The 20579-nt window shown below is 45.4% G+C and overlaps 1 protein-coding gene and 1 long non-coding RNA gene across 4 annotated transcripts in view; one reads left to right on the forward strand and one right to left on the reverse strand.

Moving 5' to 3' along the window:
* The first annotated feature begins 1175 nt into the window (after positions 1-1175).
* LOC130374879 (uncharacterized) lies at positions 1176-3911 on the forward strand. Its single transcript, XR_008893688.1, has 3 exons — positions 1176-1678; positions 2260-2435; positions 3348-3911. It is a non-coding gene; the product is annotated as an uncharacterized LOC130374879 (long non-coding RNA).
* Positions 3884-20579, reverse strand: part of epb41l2 (erythrocyte membrane protein band 4.1 like 2) — a 45369-nt gene continuing 28673 nt past the window's right edge. Inside the window, exons 15-23 of one of the 3 annotated variants that reach the window (XM_056581855.1) lie at positions 16053-16112; positions 14532-14711; positions 11920-11988; positions 10837-11472; positions 9202-9330; positions 8919-9017; positions 8660-8740; positions 7789-7899; positions 3884-7315 (exon numbers count right to left, since the gene is read on the reverse strand). In XM_056581855.1, coding sequence (XP_056437830.1) covers positions 7795-7899; positions 8660-8740; positions 8919-9017; positions 9202-9330; positions 10837-11472; positions 11920-11988; positions 14532-14711; positions 16053-16112 — 1359 coding nt within the window. In that variant the 3' untranslated portion in view covers positions 3884-7315; positions 7789-7794. The remainder of the gene's footprint in view (positions 7316-7788; positions 7900-8659; positions 8741-8918; positions 9018-9201; positions 9331-10836; positions 11473-11919; positions 11989-14531; positions 14712-16052; positions 16113-20579) is intronic. The other 2 variants (XM_056581856.1, XM_056581857.1) reach the window with 2 other exon arrangements.

Raw genomic sequence — 20579 nt, forward strand, 5'->3', positions numbered from 1 at the left:
TTAACGGTAAACATGGCGTCAAGGGATGTTTACGCTTGTTTGCGTACTCGAAAAAACCAGCAGTGAGAGTGGGCTCTATCTGAGCTCCAAATAAGCAACAGACTCAGCAAAGTGCGAACTGTGTTCTCTGTGTTGTTGTCCATTGTTGTTAAAACTCTGACTGGCAGCAGACTTTATTATGGTCCATGCAGCGGACGCTTGGTGATGATGTGTTACGACGTGATGACGTATGTACAAGAGCCTACCGTGGCCAGGCCACATTTGCGACGGCCAACGGCCATGGCCAGATGGCCTAGTGTGAGTGTAGGCCAGAGAACAATGGGACCAGTTGAGCACGGTTAGGTGTGAAAACGGCCACGGCCAGATGGCCTAGGGTGAGGGCAGGGTGCACTCACACTAGAGTTCAGAGAGGAGCCGAGGAAAGGGTTAATAAAAGAGGAGTAAAAAGCGGTTATCAAGTGGTCTTCAATTTATTTACTTGGAGGAGTTGGATGCTGTGGTGGAAGTCTTTAAGTCCCCAACTTTTAGAGTGGAGTCTGACCCATCAACTATCAAACTGCAAGAAACAGGAAACAGGAAATGGAGAGAGAGAGAGAGAGAGAGAGAGAGAGAGAGAGAGAGAGAGAGAGAGAGAGAGAGAGAGAGAGAGAGATGCCAGGCTAGATGAACAGTTGGAGAGAGACTCTAAAAGGTTACATATGTATTAACAATGCTGGAGAGATGGGTTGAAAATGACAGATACGCAGTTACAAAGTGCATGGGTGTATGGAAATGTGCACATTAAATGGCAGTTAAAGAGGTGTGTGTGTGTGCATGTTGCCGTTTGTTAGTGGTGTGTGTATGTATGTATATGGGTTATTAGTGTGTGTATGTGTGGGTTGTAAGTGTGTGTTTGGTATGTGGGGGGGTTAAGGTTCAACTAATGTCAGACTACCCTGGCGCCAAAACACACACAAAATCAGAATAAAGTAAGACCAAGTACGGTGTGTGTGTGTGTGTGTGTGTGTGTGTGTGTGTGTGTGTGTGTGTGTGTGTGTGTGTGTGTGTGTGTGTGTGTGTGTGTGTGTGTGTGTGTGTGTGTGTGTGTGTGTGTGTGTGTTAATCTTCTTAGCAATCACAAGGTTGAACTGTTGTAAGAGAACAAAGGTCATTTAAATCGACCAGCCAGAGCCACTGTTGTGTTTCTATCAGAGAGAAACCACACAGACACAACTTAGCGAGTGAAAAGACAGAGACACTTTCTTGATTACGCCCCAGAACGACACAGGGGTTGAACACTCACTTCTGGATTGAAAGAGAAAGAGGCATAAGGGTTGTACTGTTTTACCCTCCAGTGTTCCATGGAGGTTAATTACTATTTGGGGTATTTGGTTGCTGATTTTGGCCGCCCCGAGCACTGAAACTCAACCTGTTGGACTTTCACCGGGAGAATGGAAGATGAAGGCTGCTTTCAACAGTTTATTAGAACCTGACTCATAGACTAGATTGTGCTCTCATGTGCTAGAGTCACGGTCAATAACCTCACATTGAAATCCTGAGTGAATTCAAATCAAAGAGTGGATGATTTCATCGTTTCAAAGGCGGATGAAGTAAGCTGAGGACATTTGTGCACCATCTGCAATACAAGCTTATTTTTAAATCACCTTTGATAACCTGCAACTGACCAGCGTCAGAGAAGGTAAGTTGACATTGCTTTTAAATCTGTTTTCCTTCTGACTACCCGCAGGATATTTGGTAGCTTTCTGGGCCTTTTTGTGGAGTCACTTTCCATATAACCTCATCTGAAAACCAGCTAGGACGTTATTTTAGCTTTTAGCTGTAGCAAGCCGAAACAAGCTATTAGGAGTACACTTTTAGAATTGTATTTCCACCCAAGCATTAGTCTCGGCCCTCTTAACCCTCTAAAGTTTGGTGGGGGAACTTTTTACTCTATTTTCATCAAATTTTGTTAACCAAATAACATCAAAACACTCGTCCTTTTCATCATCCTCTCTCGCTCTTCTTCTGATTCTCATCCTTTTCGTCTTTCCACCACTATTGATTTTCTCTCCTTCTTTTTCATCATCTATCCTTTCATGTTTTTCACTTTATTTAATGAATTCAAACTGACGTGTATTTTTTACTAGCATGTTTACCGGCTCATCTAGTATATTGTGTCCTGTAAAACAGTAAAGGAGATCTGTGCTGTGTGTTCCTCTCTCCCTCACTCTCACTCCTACTACTAAATCACAGCTTTTTTTTTTTTTACTTTCTCGTCAGGCAAAGCATGAAGGTGCTGAGTGGTCCACTGGTCGATCTGACCCTACTGCTCCGACAAACAGTCGGCCAGACAGACGGCTCTATGCCCTTCGCTTTTCTAGGCCTTGTGCTGTTCGTATCTGTCTGCCTGCTACTGTGTCAATTGATAGTCTACATTTGGTGGAAACTAGGACAAGGTAAGCATGTTGTCAGGTTCTAGACACGTTGCTCATGTTTTTCCACAAGTTGAAACCATTCCTTTGAGATGACACCTTGATCCTGTGTGAGACATTAACGTTAGAAAACGTTAACGTCCTCCTAGGGGCCGTTTTTGGTACAGCAGCGAAGGAAAACATTTCAAGCATATGGGATACACAGAAAACAATAGTCCAAGATCATCTATAGCAGCAATGATAAATTACATCACAGTCCAGGCAGGAATTTAAAGTTTATGTAAACAACTGTATATAAACATTTGTGATTCAAAATAAACATTAAGTAGACACATCCCCTATCAATTTATAACGTCACCTAGTCCGATAGTATACCATCTACAAAAAACAGGTAGACCTAATCTTTGTTTTCACCAATGTGTCAATCGGAATGGGAAAGTTAGGCTCCCAAAATAAATAGGCTCTCTAGAGATCGTCAAACCGACAAAAGGTCAGACTTTAAAAGTTTAAAGTTCCACTGTTGGACAGAACTATGCGTTCAAAGGATAACAGGAGGGCTGCGTCATAAATATAGGCCTACTTCCATATACCACCCCCTCTGCCGGATTTAAATATAAATGTTTATTCTAAACCTGGAGCTGTAGGCGTACGTGTTGTGATTCGTGTGGGTTGTCCCTTGGATTACCTACAGACATTTTCACTTTACATTTCTGACGTCTCATCTCATTCTGGCTGAGGTATAGAGCAACCCCCCCCCCCCCCCCCAAAAGAAAAACACCATTTCCCTCTTTCAAGTCATCCCTCGAGTCATCATTATCTGCTATAATAGCAAACAACTTGTGTTAATAAATCGATACGGTTTTTAAGAAAGCAATTACTTTCGTCAGTCGTCTTTATTTACCCACACGCGGCGCACCTCTTTTCATTCCTCTCCAGTGGACGAGCTGTCGGTGTTTCCGCAGGACAGGGGCGCCATCTTCAGGCCACTTCACGACACTGCGTCGGCCAAGCGGAGGAGCGCCTGGTCGCAATACAGCTACACAGCACAACAAGACTCCAACTAACGAAACGAATGGCTTCACTTATCGTTTTCAGAAGGTCATTGCTGTGGTGTTGTAGGTAGCGGGAATATAGTCGGCTTCGGAGCTGTGGCACAGCAGAATGGCAAATACATGTTACAGGACTGGAAAGCACCTTTGGGAAGCAAGTGGCAATGTTTTAATATTAAATTAAATAAACCCTATCAACAATTCAACTCCTACCTCTAGCTCCTTACATCCCAGAGTCACCATTTTATGATTAAATGGCGATAATATTGTGTTAGCCACTGTTCCGTTGTTATTAGGTGTTCGATTAAAATTAAAATTATGTAGAAGAAAACATTAAAAAAATGGATTTAGCCATTTTTATAACACTAAAAAGGGGCCTTATTGGCAGAAAGAATAATAACAGAATGAGGTGTTGTGAAAAACAAATTGATGAAAACACTTTCTTCAGAGTATAACAATCCTTTATTTAAACAGTGTTACACAAGACAGGGGTGGCTGTGAAGGGATGTGCACGACACATTTTAATATCAAGCTGCTCATAAGTGAAACTATTGGTGGTCATTGGTTGGCTAAGAGAGAATCGAGGGAGGGGCTCTTCTAAGGAAGCTCCAGTGCCTGATGGCCCACAACTGGGCACAACTGATGGAGGGGTTTGCTCTTCCAAAATAATGTACTTATGCAGTTACACAGGTCAAGTTAAAACATGGTTAAATAGTGATACACCAATCTTACTTGTGTAATTCAACTAATTAACTGCCCATGCGTTCATTACATTTAGCGGGTACCTGAAACATTTGAAAAAAGTTTTCTATCCTGGTTGCTTTTGTTCTTGAAGCCAGAAATAAATAAGCCTACAGAGAAATAAGACAATGTTCAAGGTGGTAATGAGCATTTCCGTGGTAAGACGATAATCGGTTGCTCAAGATGGACTAGGGGGCGAATCCATCATTTAGTCCAAGGTTCTTTTTACGGCTTTTGGTTAAAACAAAACAAATATCAATTAAGTGGTATCTCCAACACTAAAAGATCCATTGTGTTCAAATGAGTACATATATCTAGGAAGACCAACCTCCAGAGAACAGGGATCCTGAGCTCTGGGTCCAGATACAGCATGCCAACGCCCCTGGGAATCCAGTCAATGAGCTATGCTCCTGGAAGAGGACCCCAATGATGTGAATCATATTTGTGTGTTTCTTTTCTTTAAACCTTCCACACACACACACGCAGAAGAAAGAAAATGAAATCACTCTAAAATATATAAAGAGATATCAAAGAGAGTATACCGAGGGCCAAGTGTCAGACGCAACAGGTTCACAGAGAAAAGACATTCAATTAAAATGGAAGAAAAAAAATACAAATAGAAAATTACATTGAAGTTGAAATCATTTTTTTAGTAAGCGATGCTTTTGGAAATGGTTTTGTTGTTGAGAGGGTCGACCAGGTGACCCACCCTCTGGAATGTCATATAACTGCATAGTAGTATTCAGACCGGCGTCTCCCAATAGAGTACCATGTTGGCTTCATTGAATTATCTCGATAGTTAAATCTGTATTTTAGTAGCATTGAAAGAGTACGGTGGTCAATAGAAGCTGGCTAAATGTATCGCCTCAAATAAAAAATACAATACAAAAAAAAAATAATGAAATGGAAAACCAAAACATTTGGATAAGTCACACCAAATCCGTTCACTTCTCTGCATAACGTTTTGCTTGGCAACAGAGACCAAAGTTCTGAACAGATGCAAAGCTTGTTTACATCCACCCCACTAGATTCATGTTCGTCCACGTAAACACCAGAATATAGATGTTGACGGAGGTCTTATTGGGGCTGAAAAGAACAAGGTCAAACAGTCCTGGGCAATCGTTCTTATAATCAGATCTTTTTACAGTTGTTTTGTATTGCGGTGCCTTGCTGGAACACAGCACTTGCACCAGAACCGGTCAAAAAGGCTACAAAATATGGGAGGTGAATGCGATTGTAATTCTCACAACTTTCTCCCTCAATCCTCCAGACTGCACATCAAACATAACATCTGAGGTCTAGCCCAGATGGGAGCTCTACAAATCCCGACACGTGTTCACTTAGTCTCCCCGTTAGTCTCTCATCAGTACAGCCAGTTTCTCGCATCTCCACGGCCAAACATGCGCTTCAAAGATCCTTCCGAGCTTTTGGTTTTAACTTTTACAGATTATAGTGAGGGCCAATAGCGCACCACACCAGGCGCCTCGTTGTAGAGATACAGTAAACACACACAAGGAAAAATAATTTTGTCAAGTCCAGTTACGTTTGCTGTTGCAATATTTTGGTCCCGTCGCATGTTGTAATATGCATATTATAAAAAATGCCCGTTTTTCGTTTCACTACCGTACCTCAACGCCTGTGTGTGTATGACAACCCAGTATTTATCCAGGATTCAGAACAGCTTAACTGCCCATGTGCTTTGCAACCAATCAAGCGGTACCTCAACGATGACCCCGAACCAATCGATGAACCCGAACTAATCGATGAAGCCTAATTAATCGCTCAACACGCCAGCTATCTCTTCTCCCCGCGGCACAACAAAAACACGTTTGAACCGAACAATTACTACAAGAACCGAAGGAGCCTAAGTTCGTAGCACGATCGAGAACCACATCAACTGAATGTTGTTGTGCTACTCCCATTTATCAATAATGACGGATAAATATGTTTTATTTACCGTGAAACCAACCTAACCAATATTTGACCTGCAGACGGAAAACGGGTTTTAAAAAAATAGTGTCTCCCTTAACTGTGTCATGCACCATTTGGATTCCAAGGATGAATTTGTTTTGAAACCAAGTTCAGATTGGCTGGTGTATAACGGTCTTTAAAATAATTTCCATAGTAAACAGGTTTTTATAACATCTCAAATGGTAATAAAAAACGAAGATACATTTAAAAACAAACTGGCTTTCAGCACAAGTCACCGACGTGGGAATGTGGATGACGACGTTACAGCAAAGAGGGGTAGTGGTGTTACTGTGAATATTTCAATTACAGCTCCCTTTCTATAGCGGCTGCTTATGACTAATGCAAACCAAATGGACACCACCATTCCCTTGACACAAATGCCTGGCAAAATGGAACATGACGAAAACACTTGGATCCTAGATATAACGGGTCAAGACCGGTCTGCCATTCCTCCTGCAGAATTAGCCATCTCCCCACGAAGACTATTTCAATCCATGTTTTAGTTCCTAGCTCCACTGTCACGAGAAATAGCCAGAGATGGAATATGAGAGGGATGTTTTGTATTTGTTAAATGTTTTTAAATGATGGGAAACGACTAATACCATGTGCTGATAACAGCACGATGCAGATCGCTTTGGTGTAATTAGTCTAAAAGTACATTAGTCTGCGTATATTTGGTCCTGCGTAACCAGTTTATGGGATACTCCAGATTACAGTACTGGTTGAAATACTACCATCACACCTCCTATCAGACATGGTATCAGCTTCTCCAAGGATTTATGTTCTCTTTTGCGAAAGCATACAAATTGAAGAGAAAAAAAAAAAGCACTATTAAAACAATTGGAATAAAAACACGCTACAAATGTTATGCTAACAAAGTGGTTCTTTTTTTTCCTTCAGAAAGTGTGAGGATATTTCTTTCCTTTGACTTTTGTGAGGGAGTGAGGGACTTTTGAAGCACCAAAGACAAACAGAAAAAGGACTCCTTCTCCCCTCCTCCTCTTCCTCTCCTATGGCCCTTGCTACTCGTCCTCTTGCCACTCCCCCTCCTCCTCCTCCTCCTCTTCAAATGGGTCAAGGTTGGGTTATCATGGGGTGAACAGGGTGGTTAAACGTGGAAACCATTTCAGGGGTCCTTCAGCTCTGCATCGGGTGAAGAGGGGTGAGAGTGAACACAAGCTATTAGAACGCAGTCAACAACTAGTTAACTGAGTCATATGGTGAAGGAGGACACTCAAAAGGTTAATCTCCAGTACTATGAGTGAACCATCACGGTTTTGCACTAGTAATAAGGTTTCTGCATGCATGGGCATAGAAGGACTTTTGGCTGTTTTTGCCTCTGAAACTGGGACAACTGTGTCAGATTTCAAACTTTTAAACACAGTAAATCCTGGTAGAAGGAGTGACACACTACTGTGTTCTGAGTGTCACTTTTGGGTCGTTAAAAGTAAATGGCCGACTTTTGGGTCATTAAAAGTACCCCAAACTTCTCCCTCCTGTTAACTCCTTTTGCATAACGGTCCCATTCCTCTCACCACAAACCCGTTCTGTAGAAACCAGACCGATAACCCTTAGCGTTCCCTATACATAATGAATTGTTTGTTTCTGTTTGTTACCTTCAGTCACTCGTCCTCCTCAGCCAACTCAGTTTCCTTATGAACCACCACTCTGGTGACTGACATGTCAGGGTGCTGTTCTTTGGCCTCCTTAATGGCTTGGGCCAGAGCCTGCAGTACCATGGGGCAACCACACGGTGGGGGCAGCGAGCAGGGCAGGCAATGGGTGATGGGGTGGAGGGAAAGGAAGGGGGAGAATGAAATAATAAATGAGACAGAGGCTAAACGCAAAAAACAAAGAAAGTGCTGGATTTAGTGTCAAAGGTTTGTGTTTTTCCCCCATTTCATTTCTTAAGAAACTATGGGATGCCACATAGCTCGAAACATGTCTGACATCACATATTGGGGGGAGGGAGAAAAACACAACAAAGAAATAAAAGACACAATGCTCTGATCCAAATATGACCTTCCAACTTTGCCATGAAAAACAGGATATTTGGATCACAAATAGGTTGAGCATTGGCCAACACTGTTATTGAGTGAGTCCAGACAACAGGAAGAAGAGGCGGGCCAGTCAGCATGACCTCACCGACACAGACTTACATCACAGTCCTCCTATTAACCCTCTCAGTAAAGTACAGCCAACTAAAAAAGTCTTCTAATCATTACAGGATTAGAAGGAGAGCAGACAGAGGAACAAGAAGTGTGTTCACAAACAACCAATGGTAGTTAAGGAGTTGATGGAGCTGGAAAATGGGTCTTGCTAGATGGGTGGTGGTGAAGGTGAGGTTAATTAAACCCAGAGGCGGGGGGGGGGGGGGAGGGGCCTCTACAACTGGCTCGATGTGCTGGCTGGCGGAGCGAGCGCTGTTGATGGTCCCATGATGATTGACTGCTACGGCGTCCACTCCTATGCCGGCTAACAGCTCACCTGATCATGGTCTATGTCAGAGTCCCCGGTGATGACGATGCGCTTCTCGATCCTCGTCTCCGATAGGCCGCCCTTCAGCGTCTGCGGGAGACACGTGCACATGGAGAAGCTGAATATTCTAGGCTGAATCGGCCGTGCAACCCTGACGCCAAGATAAATAAGCGATGCCAAAATATAAACAGACAAATACGAAGCACTTAATGTAATGCCGCACATGACGGGTGTATGGAGGAAACTCGTTTGTGTGTGTGTGTGTGACCTTGGTTATGTGTGTGGTCGTGGTTGTACACAGAGATTCAGATGTGATGGTCTGGGCCGTCATCAGAACTCCAGGATCCCCCTCTCCGTTGTTATCCAACTTTAAATAACACACAGAATGGCAAATGATGAACGGTTCACCAGCAAACCTATTGGTGATAGGTTCATTGGCGTACAAAACTCATTACACAAACGCTATTAAAATCCAATCAATCAGACAGGCTGACTCAACAGTCAGTGTGTGTGCATGTGTCTGCCTGCATCCGTGTGCATGCGTCGTGCACCTGTGCTGCCTCGTAAGTGATGGTCTTGGTTTCCGTGTGCACAATGGGCACTTCCTTCGTGGTGATGTGGGTCTTCTGGGCGGCGAAGGTGTCGGATATGGTCACCATCTCGGTCTTCACCACCGGAGGCTGCGGGGGAGAGAGGCCAGGTGGGGGAGGTTAGGCTGCCACCCGAGTGCACACAGGCAGGAGGGTTGTGGCACGACACCCACGTGCACAGATGGGCTCAGAATTGCTTTCAACACAACAAGCGCAATAAAGCGGAAAAGCAATGAGGATATGATCGCGAGACAGACTTCATCATGGGCGCATCCTAGAAGCAATTTACATTTATTAACCATCGTACGACTTTTTGACCCCAGTGGGGTAAAACACAGACACAGCCAGCATACATGCACTACACCCAGCCAGATTCATGCACATGTATTCAGATCGCCCACCCCCGTGAATCATGCATTCAGGAACAACCCATGCACCTTCCACTGACACATGCAATAAACACGGTGACACAAACAACATTGCGACGTGAACCCGGCAGCATGCAAGAAGGCCTCACTCACGTCACAACGCCGAACACAGAACCACGTGTGTGTAAAGCTCACAGGACACGGCTAAGGAAAACACATGCACACGGGCAGTCACCGTGCGGAAGCAAATCACAGCACACGGAAGGAGGAGCCTAAACACCCGACACGGACCCAGAATCACGCCCACGCAAATCACATGCAAACTCAACGAGCTCGGCCATGTAAATAGCGTGCAGAAGGTGACTCTCACATCAAGACACCGGTGCCCCAGTCAGAAATGTTTGGCAGTGTGGGATCTTTTTCATTTTAGTTTTTTTACCATGCTGTTGCCATAGAGACCAATTAAAGACACCAATGTCAAATGACTCATCACTGGCAAAGATTAAATGAGGGCAAATACAGACAGACAGACAGACACACGCACGCCCACACGCAGTAAGGATGAAAGAGTATTGCATGCAGAGCATTGATGCACTCAAAAGCATTTGAACTGCATGATAGGCCGCATGACAAATTCCCCTCCCATCACATGAAAACAAAAAGGTGTGTGAATGAAACGTAGAAATGGAGCTGGAGCTGGCCACACGGCACGCTATGGGATTGGACTGGGAAGATGCACATAAAAATGAGATGGTCAACTCAAAGGGTTTATGTGGATGGTCCATGGTCACATCCACCAACACAGCAGGGGGCTACCGCTAACAGTCACAACACTAGGGGACTGACGTCTTCAGGACGGGACGGGGACGATCATCTGATCTCTATGCCTTGAGGGGGAGTCGCTTTGATGGCTACAGCCTTGAGCAGACAGAGAGGTTCAAGGCTCCGTTTGCGCTATCAAATCGGCGTTTCCACATTTTATCTATTCCCTATATGAACTAGGTGTACAGGATGGTAAATATGTCTCAAAGCAGCACCCCTCCTTTAGATTAAGACATGAGCTTGGGGCGCTACGAACTGTACAGGGGATAGGAGACGTGGGTGTGGGATGTAACTGAGCAGGAGGGGTCGATGGCTGCGGGATGCAGGGATAATGGGCATGTCTAGGGTTGGTAGGCGGGACCAAAAGGTCAGCGATGTGCCACGATTGGCCCAAAGGATTAATTACCTCGGAGCAACAAATAACCTGGGGGCGGGGCTCTGAGACAGCCATCGGGGACTCTCCGTTTACTTTAGCCTCCTCTTCCTCGGCCAAAGCAGCCATTCCGGGGACTTCCTCCTCAGGGAGGGCGTGGCCGTTGGGGACTTCGTCTGGTGTCATCATGGGATCTTCGGTGCTGTCGTCCGTCTCCCCTTTCTCTTCCTCGGCCCCGTTCTCCCTCTCCTCAACATCCTGAGCGGATTGGCTGGCTTCGATGGGATGGGGAGCGGTCTCTTTGGTAATGGGGGCGGGCTCAACACCCTTCTCCTGCTCTCCCTGTTCCTCCCTCTCCACCTCCTCTACCTCCTCCTCCTTCTCCTCGGGTATGAGCGTGTGAGAGATGGGCGACGGCAGGTTGGGCTGATACTCCGCCTCCTCGTCGCTCTCGCTCTCGGACGAAACGCTCTCTTGCCGAGCCCTGGTGGCCGTGTCCGAGGCCTCTTCCACCACGACCACAACATCCTGCTCCCTGACCTCCGGCTGCAAAGCCACACCTTCTGGTGCGTCGGGGGAGGGGCTAACAGTCACTGTGACCGTAGCAGGCTTGGTTTCCTTGGAAACCTCCTGGATGACATGAGTCTCTTCTATTTCAACTTGGGCCGTCTATAAAAACATACACACACACACACACACGCACGCACAGAGACACACACACACACACAGAAGTGTGCGCACACATGAAGACACACACCAGAACACAACACACAGAGGAAAAAAAACCACAAACGCATGAAAACAGAACTTAAAAAATAACAAAACAAATAACCCTTAAAGCAATCAGACACAAAACAACTAACTTAAATTGATCAACGTTGAAAAAAAGGATGAACGAAGACAAAAAAAGATGAGAAGTGGACAATTCTGCCCATGGAAACAGCTGGAATGAAGAGGACGATTACAGGAGAAAGAGATGCGGCCAGATTCAGTTGAAGGAGATACAAAATGTATGGATTTAAATTGAAAAGTGAAGAAAGTTCAATAGAGCATGGATGGAAAAGGGCAGCGAGGAAGGGACTGAACTAAAAGAGGTTAAAAAGCGGTTAGGGCCACCTTTCCAGGCTCTTTGGTATCAGGGAAGCTGTTGTTATCGGCTGCGGAAACCTCTGTTGGGACACTGGCCTGTGTAACAAAAAAACGACAAGTAAATACCGCGGAAAAACAACAGTCAGCTAGAATGTCCTCTGCAACACATTTCAACATCCAAGCACTGGTTGTGGTTACGCCGAAAACCACGGGCCAGTGAACTGGGCGCTCTAATTGGGCAATAGCCAAATGTCAAATTGTCACGTTACAATTTCGACATTCTGTTCACTATATGCAATAGAATACAAGTTGCTTGATCATATTTCTTGACTTGTCAAAGTTTGTGCATACTCTGAACAGCAGGCGGCAGAATAATACAAAAGAAAGGGAAGGAGAGTGCAAGATAACAGAGGTCCATTAGTCACATGGCGATAACATTGGAGAAATGTTATCTGTAAAGTTCACAGAAAACATAACACTGAGGAGATCATTAGAGGATTATGGGTTATTTAGACAGTTCAGCGCAGACTCTTTCCATCTCATCATTAGGATAGGATGACAGTGGACTGTCAAAAGTTTTCCAACAACCAGCCAGTGCCGACTGGGACATTAAGCTTCAGTACAGGGTGGGTGATGGATCACATACGGTCCTCGACAGAGGCTTCAAACAGTCTTTGTAGGTCACTGGTACCTTGTGGACAAGATGGAAGAAGTCAAAAATGGATTGTCTGAATAATGTGTAGTGCAGATATTTTTGGATAGCATCATCCTCAAGTACCCGACCGTTCATAATCAAACACAAAAAATGATCCTTATCATTCACAAGCATCCATGACTGATTAGAATGCCTTCTAAAGGGTCAGTTTGCATCCACAAATATATCAAACAACACATTTTCCCAGAAGGAGGGAAAATGAACGAAGTGGTCCGGCATTCGGAGCAGGCAACAGAGATCCATCTTCAACAGGTCTAAAAGTATGAGCGTATCATAAAGTATTAAGCTATTCAAGTCTTTGAGTCATTTTACGTACCATTAAACCAATTCATGGAGCGTTTTTACTTATTGTACATCAAAATACAATTCAACCCAATTACAAAATTGGCACTAAGCTTAGCCAAGCACTGTGCATCATTAGGTCGAATGAGAAGTAAATTGACCCAAAATGCTTAGTGCTGACATTACTGGCACCTCGGCAGCAGATCGCTGTGATGTAACGAGAGCTCCCCCTAGTGGCGTGGAGTGAGTACTGAAGATGGAGTCAGACTCAGCAGTAGCAGTGGTAGTAGAGGCATTAGTGGTCATAACAGAAGCAGTTGTAGCTGTAGCAGTAGTGGTAGCAGAAAGGATAGTAGTAGTGGTGAAATAAGAGGATAGAGCATCGTCTAGTGTTGGCTGAAATTCACTGCGAGCAGCCGCAACGGCAGAATAGTGAAGACCAAAGCATGGGTCACTATTGAAAAGAATGAAGGCTATCTCCTCTTCAAGGCTCTAGAACAGCAACACACATGCAGAGAGAGATACAGACACACGGTTACAGCACAGTCATACAAGTAAACAGAAATATCCATTTTGTGAGAGGTGAGAAAGAGAGTTTTGAATTATTGCATTATTGAGTTAATAACACAAATGTGCAAGCATACACACAGACACACACATCTCTGCCTAGCTAGACGAAATTATATTATTAGTTGTGCCCAATTCCAATTAAAGCTCCGAAACTTGATTGCGGATTGCTCCCATTTTCTATCTCTCCCTTGTCCCCTTGAAAATTCAGCAAATCTCCATCAACTCGAGTTAGACTCTAGGTTCCATAACTGTAGAGGCTTGTTAATTAGTTCAGACGGGCCATGATAAAGCAGCACTCAGCAGCACAAATACGTTATTCTGTAATAGTTAAGGGAAAGAATGTGAAACACAGCCAATATGAAAGCATGTAGCCATTGATGAACAGACCCTTGCTTGTCCAATCGGCGGACCAACACAGTCACCATGGGGGAGGTAGAAAACTACTTTTGTCTGCTACGACACTCTTCACCATCATTAAAAGCTTCAAAGACAAGCAATGGCCCCAGTAGGAGTCAGAGTACCAACGGTCTTTCACAAGTCATTGAAAAGCTCTCCAGTATAAAAAGTTTTCATGAACAGCTTGTGACATCAAAGCCAGCCAGACAACAAGGGGCATGGCCGAGAAACGGCAGTAATGACGAGAGGGACACACTCCCATGAGATCCACACTGGATGCAATTAGATGTACTCATAGAGGCGGCAAAACAAGAAACAGTGTAGCTCAAGAGAGAGGCGTAAAGATACTACAATAGATGGATGTGTAGATTCAATGGTAGTTAGATGTATAGGTTGATAGGTGAATCGATAGATGTATAAATACATAGATTAGATGTATAGATACACAACTAGATAGATAGATGCATAGATACACAGATGATAAAATACATAGCGACATCTGGACAAATAAATTGTACAAAGTAAACGAATCAAAATACTTAGTTTTCCAACACACACGCATAAAATTCCACATGTTCTCTTTCCCCTGTCGGGTAGCCCAGTGATCCACGTCGTCGACGGGCCGTCTCCACGCAGCGAGGTCAGAGAGCACCAGCCAGACTACATCAAGACCTACCGCTGGTTGCTCCGGGGGGTGGTGCTGTGCACGGAGCGTGGCGGCTGGGGAGGAGCTGAAGCGTTTCTCCCACTGGTTGGGTTGAGGAGGTGAGGGGGGCGGCGCCTCCATAAAGGAGCGCTTTAGCTGGCTAATGCTAGCCTGGTGCCTCAGCACATCCTCCTGGGTCTTATCATGGTCCTAGTGGGGGAGGGAGGGGGTAGGAGGGGGGAAGGGATGGGGGCGGGTCAGGGTCAGGGTGGGATGTTTATAGTGGGATGGGCAAGGTGTTGTGGACGGTGGGGAGGGGAGAAATGGCATGGGGAGGGATGGGGAGATGAAGGGGAGGTGAAGGGGAGACAGAAGGGTGGGTCATAGGTCAAGGGATAAAATGAGAGAAAAGGTAAGAGGGACATAAATGGGGATGGGGGGGACAACGGAGGTTACAGATACATCAGTCTGTCAATCAAGAGGGGATGACGGACGCCAGACCTCACTGCAGTCAGGGTTCATTAGTGCTATTGTGTGTGTTTGTGTGTGTTTGAGTGCGTTTGTCTGAGTGTGCTGCAGTGAGATCAGGCTTCTTCGTATTATTGGTTTCTTTTTAAAAACAGTAAAACTGGGACCCCTAACAGAACATGGTACCAACAGTGACAGGTTGGATGTTATACTATTTCATATTAATGTTATAGTCTTTCCCTATTACCGGCCCAAGAAGCAGTCAGCTATCTTCATCTCTTGACTCTGTTCCTATATTTTTATTGTAGGAACTGCTGTTTTTGAATGTTGTTTATAAAGAGATGAAGATGTATATCAAATAACTGTTTACCAGTATTGAGAAAATGTATTGTATATATGACGTTCTAGTGTTTAGATGTTTACGTAGTAAAATAACCAGCAGATTTGACTATATTAGAAATGAAACAACATATTTTAGTATGTTTACGTCACTTCTGGTGCCATTTTCTACTGAGGGGGGCTGTTGTATATATAAGGTTAATAAAACTGCAAGTCAAACTGGCAGCCAATCACAATCAGATAGAAAACAGGAAGAGGCCTTTTGTGTTAGGGAGGCAGGGTTAGTTGGGTTAAAACGCAGCTCCCTAGCAAATCCCATTAACCAATCACCAATCGGTAAAACACGGCACGGACAAATGGTGGTAAAAAAACGGCACTCAACATGCGCACGGAGCATGCAAAAGTCCAGCCCTTTGCACACGGGTATACGCGCACATACGCACACAAGAGGGCTAGTGTCAATTCAGATTACCCTTTCAAACCACGCATTAGCGTGGAATTAGGAGTTTCGTTGGAACTAGTTGATCAGAAAGTGAATTGAGTCTAGCCCTGACACACACACAGAAAACGCACACAGTACACAACACAAGTGCATGCACACAGAGCCTGAGAGTGCCAGAGGGCAGCGGACCTGTACTGCACAGTACAGAGAAGGTTGTAGTTCTGATTGTAACAGGTAGGTGCCGCCAGAGTTCATTCAATACGGGTCCTATGTTAAAACAATCAGACTTCACCGGTACCAACCTCCAACATCAAATTACTGTGCCTCACATAAATATTCTGCCCATGCACTCTCATTGGACTCTGGAAGGCAAAGACACACACACCACAAAATACAATGGAGAGAAAAAAATATAAATAAAATGAAAAATGTGAAGTAATAAGCAGATTTGTAAATAATAAGGACTATAAAACACACAAAATGTGAAGTCCAAAGACTTTAAATTAAATCTAGGAATGGATGACAATCCATTCCATACAATGGCAAAACAAATACGTGAAATATGTGGTAAACCTAAAAAATGTTATTCAAAACACCAGGCAGGCATGTGGTGAGACCAAAGGAAATGAGCTGTGATGAAGGAAGGAAGATGGGTACATAGACTCAACACACATACACGCGTCAGATTCGCTATTGCAGCACTTTGTACCCATGTTCCTGCAAACAAGAAAACCTCAACACACCAACACCAAAAGAGAATCCGCCCACACCCATAAGCAGCAGCCACAAAAACACAACCAAAAGTAAGAACCAAAATCCAACAGGAATGAACAGGTGCCTTGGGCTCAGGGTCACCCATTCGTCCATGCGATTTTAAACCCTCATCTTAAAGACCAAATCTTGGATTCAAATCGAATCATATTTGAAGCTCCCGCAGGGACAGAAACGATGCCGCTTCATAGTAGAACATCCATTTTTGGAACTTTGCTAACTAAACTTGAATAGCGTCAGATTGGGTCTTTAACAAGCTGTCCATCTCTACCTCTTAATGAAACAGATGGGATAATAACAAAAAGCGACCCAGTGACCCACGACAGAAGATTGACAGACTAACATGTAATCCTATTTGGGGGGGTGGGATGGGGGGGATGTGAACCTGGGCAGGGGCCAGCAATTCAGGTCCTTGTAACTGATGGCATTTGATCAGAGAGAGTAACAGATTATCTCTACCATGCATGGGAACACAGAACTACAAGCATGCTAAAATAATACTGTGAAAAACCAGATACAGCGACATCTTTGTAAACAATAATTTATACTGTAACAGTATTCATACATAGAGAAAAATAATACTTTTTTCATCAGTGAAAATATTTTTTTTGCAAGGAAGGGGGATTGGCCCCACAGACCTGGGTGAGAGCAGCTTCGGGGTGGCCTGTACTTGACTCCGCCTCCTCGACCTTTGACCGTAGCCATGGCGTAGGCGGTCATGACAATGTAGAGACAATGTCATGAATAAAAAAAATAAAAAGTGAAATGGAAATGACGTTTCTGGCTGAGTAGCTCCGTTGGAGGGGATGTATCGGGTCCAGTGACATTTGAACTCTGACTGTTGGCCATGTGATGTGAAGATTAATGATGGCGAAGCGTGAGCTTAACCCAAATTAACTTAACTCTTATATAACGGTTGTCCAAGGATGTGGAATTAATGTAGAGCATTCTAGAATTGTATTTTGTCCCGATAACACTGCCAACACAAACGCTTCTGACAGAAGATACTTAGGCTTCCATACCCTGAACTGTTTTTGTCTTTGTTTGTTACTACATATAACAGTAGTGCCTTTAACTGCATCGACTTTAAGCATCAAACACTATTTAACTATGCACAGCATATTTTTTTTTTGGATACTTCAGGAATTCAAAGGGTGCCTTACTGAATATGGTACGTCTATTATAGTATATTATTGTTTTTTAAAGTGAGGCGTAGATGCTCATCTATTAATAGCAAAGGCTTCGAATTCTGCAGCCAAGATACTCAACAGCATACGCAAGCATCAAAAGCGAACTCGGCAAATCTATAAAGTGCAATATAAGAATAAAAGGTTAGGTTTAAAACGTTTGAACTCAATATTCACCTACATTTACTTTACAACAATGTACACACATTAGAATATAACTTTATATAAAGTCAGGTATCAAACCTTATGGTATTTTAATTTAATATTTTTCTCTCGTCTGTCTCCGTGTTTAAAAGCTCTACTCATATCTATAATGCAGCCTCTTCATTACTTACAAGCAGGACAAGCAGGTGAAAAGCAGGGGGAGGTCAAGGAGTGAGGGGAAAGAAGGGAAAACACAACACACACACACACACACACACACACACACACACACACACACACACACACACACACACACACACACACACACACACACACACACACACACACACACACACACACACACACACACACACACACACACACAGTGATGATGGGTTACGGGGTTGTGTGTGTTGGTTTGTGTATCTACGCTGCAGGGTCGCACATCTCCTGCGTCCATTCCGTGTTTGGGTGTGCGTGGTATCTCATGCGGGGAGGAGTGCGGGTGGGGCTTGGGCACCGCTTGCTGTGCTCCCCGGAGCGGCCGCTTGGCGCGTCTGAACTGAACACCGGCAACACGGCCCTCCTCTGACGGGCGGCCATGCTCTCCAGGAAGCACAGGGTCAGCCCAAGGGGTGTGGCTATGATCAAGGCCAAGCCCAGGGACTGGCTGGCGGTCAGCATGACGACCAATAGGAAGGCGACCAGGAGGCAGGGAAGGAAGTACGGGGAGGGGTTAGCAAGGTAGCGTCGCAGGGATGCAAACAGGAGGGACAGCGAGAAGGAGGAGAGCCGCGGAGGCCTGGAGAAGGCGGTGATGGAGGGAAGAGCAGCGAGAGAGAAGAGGGTGGAGAGACAGGAGAGGGAGGTGCCGGAGGAGAGAGAGGGTATGTTTGACAGAAGAGGGTGCCTGGGTACTGCAGAGACCAGACGAAGGACCCTGGTGGGCAGATGGCATTTCAGAAACTGCATTGAGATCGCGAGTCTCACACCCACAACGCTAGCGATTTGGCTTATGAATTTTGAGGTCGTAGTGAAAAGTGAGGTCAATTTTCCCACTCGACTCGCTATCATCCTGGACAAGGTGCTTGTCAAAATGCCCATTTTCTTTTTAATGCTTGCGAACGTCTCGGCCGGCACGGCGACGCTAACGTTCTTGCCCAGAAGGGACATGAAACACAGGACAAAGGACACGTATTTAACCACACCCCTGGGAGAGAACCAGCCCTGCCCACTAGCGGCCCCTGCGATCGCTACGGGCGCTGCCTGACCGGTAAGCTCCTCCCTCAAAGCCTCTTGGCTGAGGGAGTGGGGTGTGTGGGAGTGGCTGGGGACCGGGTAAATAACAGAGTGGTGGTGGTGGTGGTGGTGGGTGTGCGGGAGGCGGTCCCCGTCGGGCAGACACAGGTCCAGGAAGGTGGACGAGACGAGGGCGTTCAAGGGGAGCGCCCAGGGAGCCCGCAGGGCGTCGGCGTCCTCCGCCGCGCCCTCGTCCTCCGAGATGTCGGTTAGGCCGTTCTCAAACTCGGAGATGGAGTCAAGGGAAGGGGGGAGCGAGGAGAGCGAGGAGCAGGAGGAGAAGGAGGGCGGAAACATGAAAATGGACTGAGAGAAACAAAGAAGGAAGGGAGCGAGAGAGAGAGAGCGAGAGCGAGAGAGAGAGAGAGAGCGAGAGCGAGAGGAAAGCAAGGGTAAAAGTAAACAAGGGAGGAAGGAGGAAACAAGGGAGGGACGGGTGGGGGGGCGGGATGTTGAGTCATGACACACCGGAACCACACACACACACAAACACACACACACACACACACCCACACACACAATAGTAAAGGTGTGGAAGGAAGTGCACCGTGTAAATGAGATCAATACGTGTGCAGTGTTTTGCAAATTCAATATAAATGGGACCATGCGGGGTAGTGGAGGTGGTGGTGGTGGTGGAGGTGAAAACAGAGGGAAAGAAGAGGAGATACACAACGTTAGTCAGTGAAACACACACGGCACTCTGGTTTTAAAACTACAGCAGGAGGAGCACGGTGAGCAGGGCACCACGGAGCAGGTCTGCGGAGGACAGGGTGCAGTGTGGAACAGGGTGCACGGCGTGCCACTGGTGGGTGGGAGAGAAGGAGGTGGCAGTGGGCTCTGCCGTGCGGGTGGGAGGAGGTGGGAGGAGCGGGGAGAAGGAGCGAGGTGAGCACAGCGGTGGGCTACTGCCCGGTGAAAGAGCACTAAAAGCCTATTAGATTCATCCTGTTTCGTTGCACTATGTTAGGAGGTTTGAGGAGTGATAAGGGGGATTCCGTATTGAAGGACACTATGCCTAGTTAACCTCATTACCATGTAAAAGATAATACATAATCCAACTTTTCGGACTTGGTAATGAGAATTCGCAACACATAATATTTGGTGGGTCCTGGGTCGAAAGCTGCACCACAGGTGAGTAGTCACAGCATTACATTGTGACATGTATTTCATGACATGGTACAACAGTGGCCGGTTATCAGACCACTTTTGCGGAAACTAAACTAGTACAAACAGTCAGGCCCATGAGCAGGGTGATAGTTTGAGAGACAGAGTCTAATGACCGCTAGCAGCTGCTGAACAGCTCACCAATGACCCGCTCTAGATGAGGTCCCAGAGAGACTACCGTATCTCATGGTGGCTAATTCTGGGTCTATCAGTTGGTCTCACGCAGGAAGACACACTTTCTGTAATTATATAACGACAACATCA

Source organism: Gadus chalcogrammus, chromosome 21, assembly GCF_026213295.1.
Source record: "Gadus chalcogrammus isolate NIFS_2021 chromosome 21, NIFS_Gcha_1.0, whole genome shotgun sequence".
In the NCBI taxonomy this organism is placed as follows: Eukaryota; Metazoa; Chordata; class Actinopteri; order Gadiformes; family Gadidae; genus Gadus; species Gadus chalcogrammus.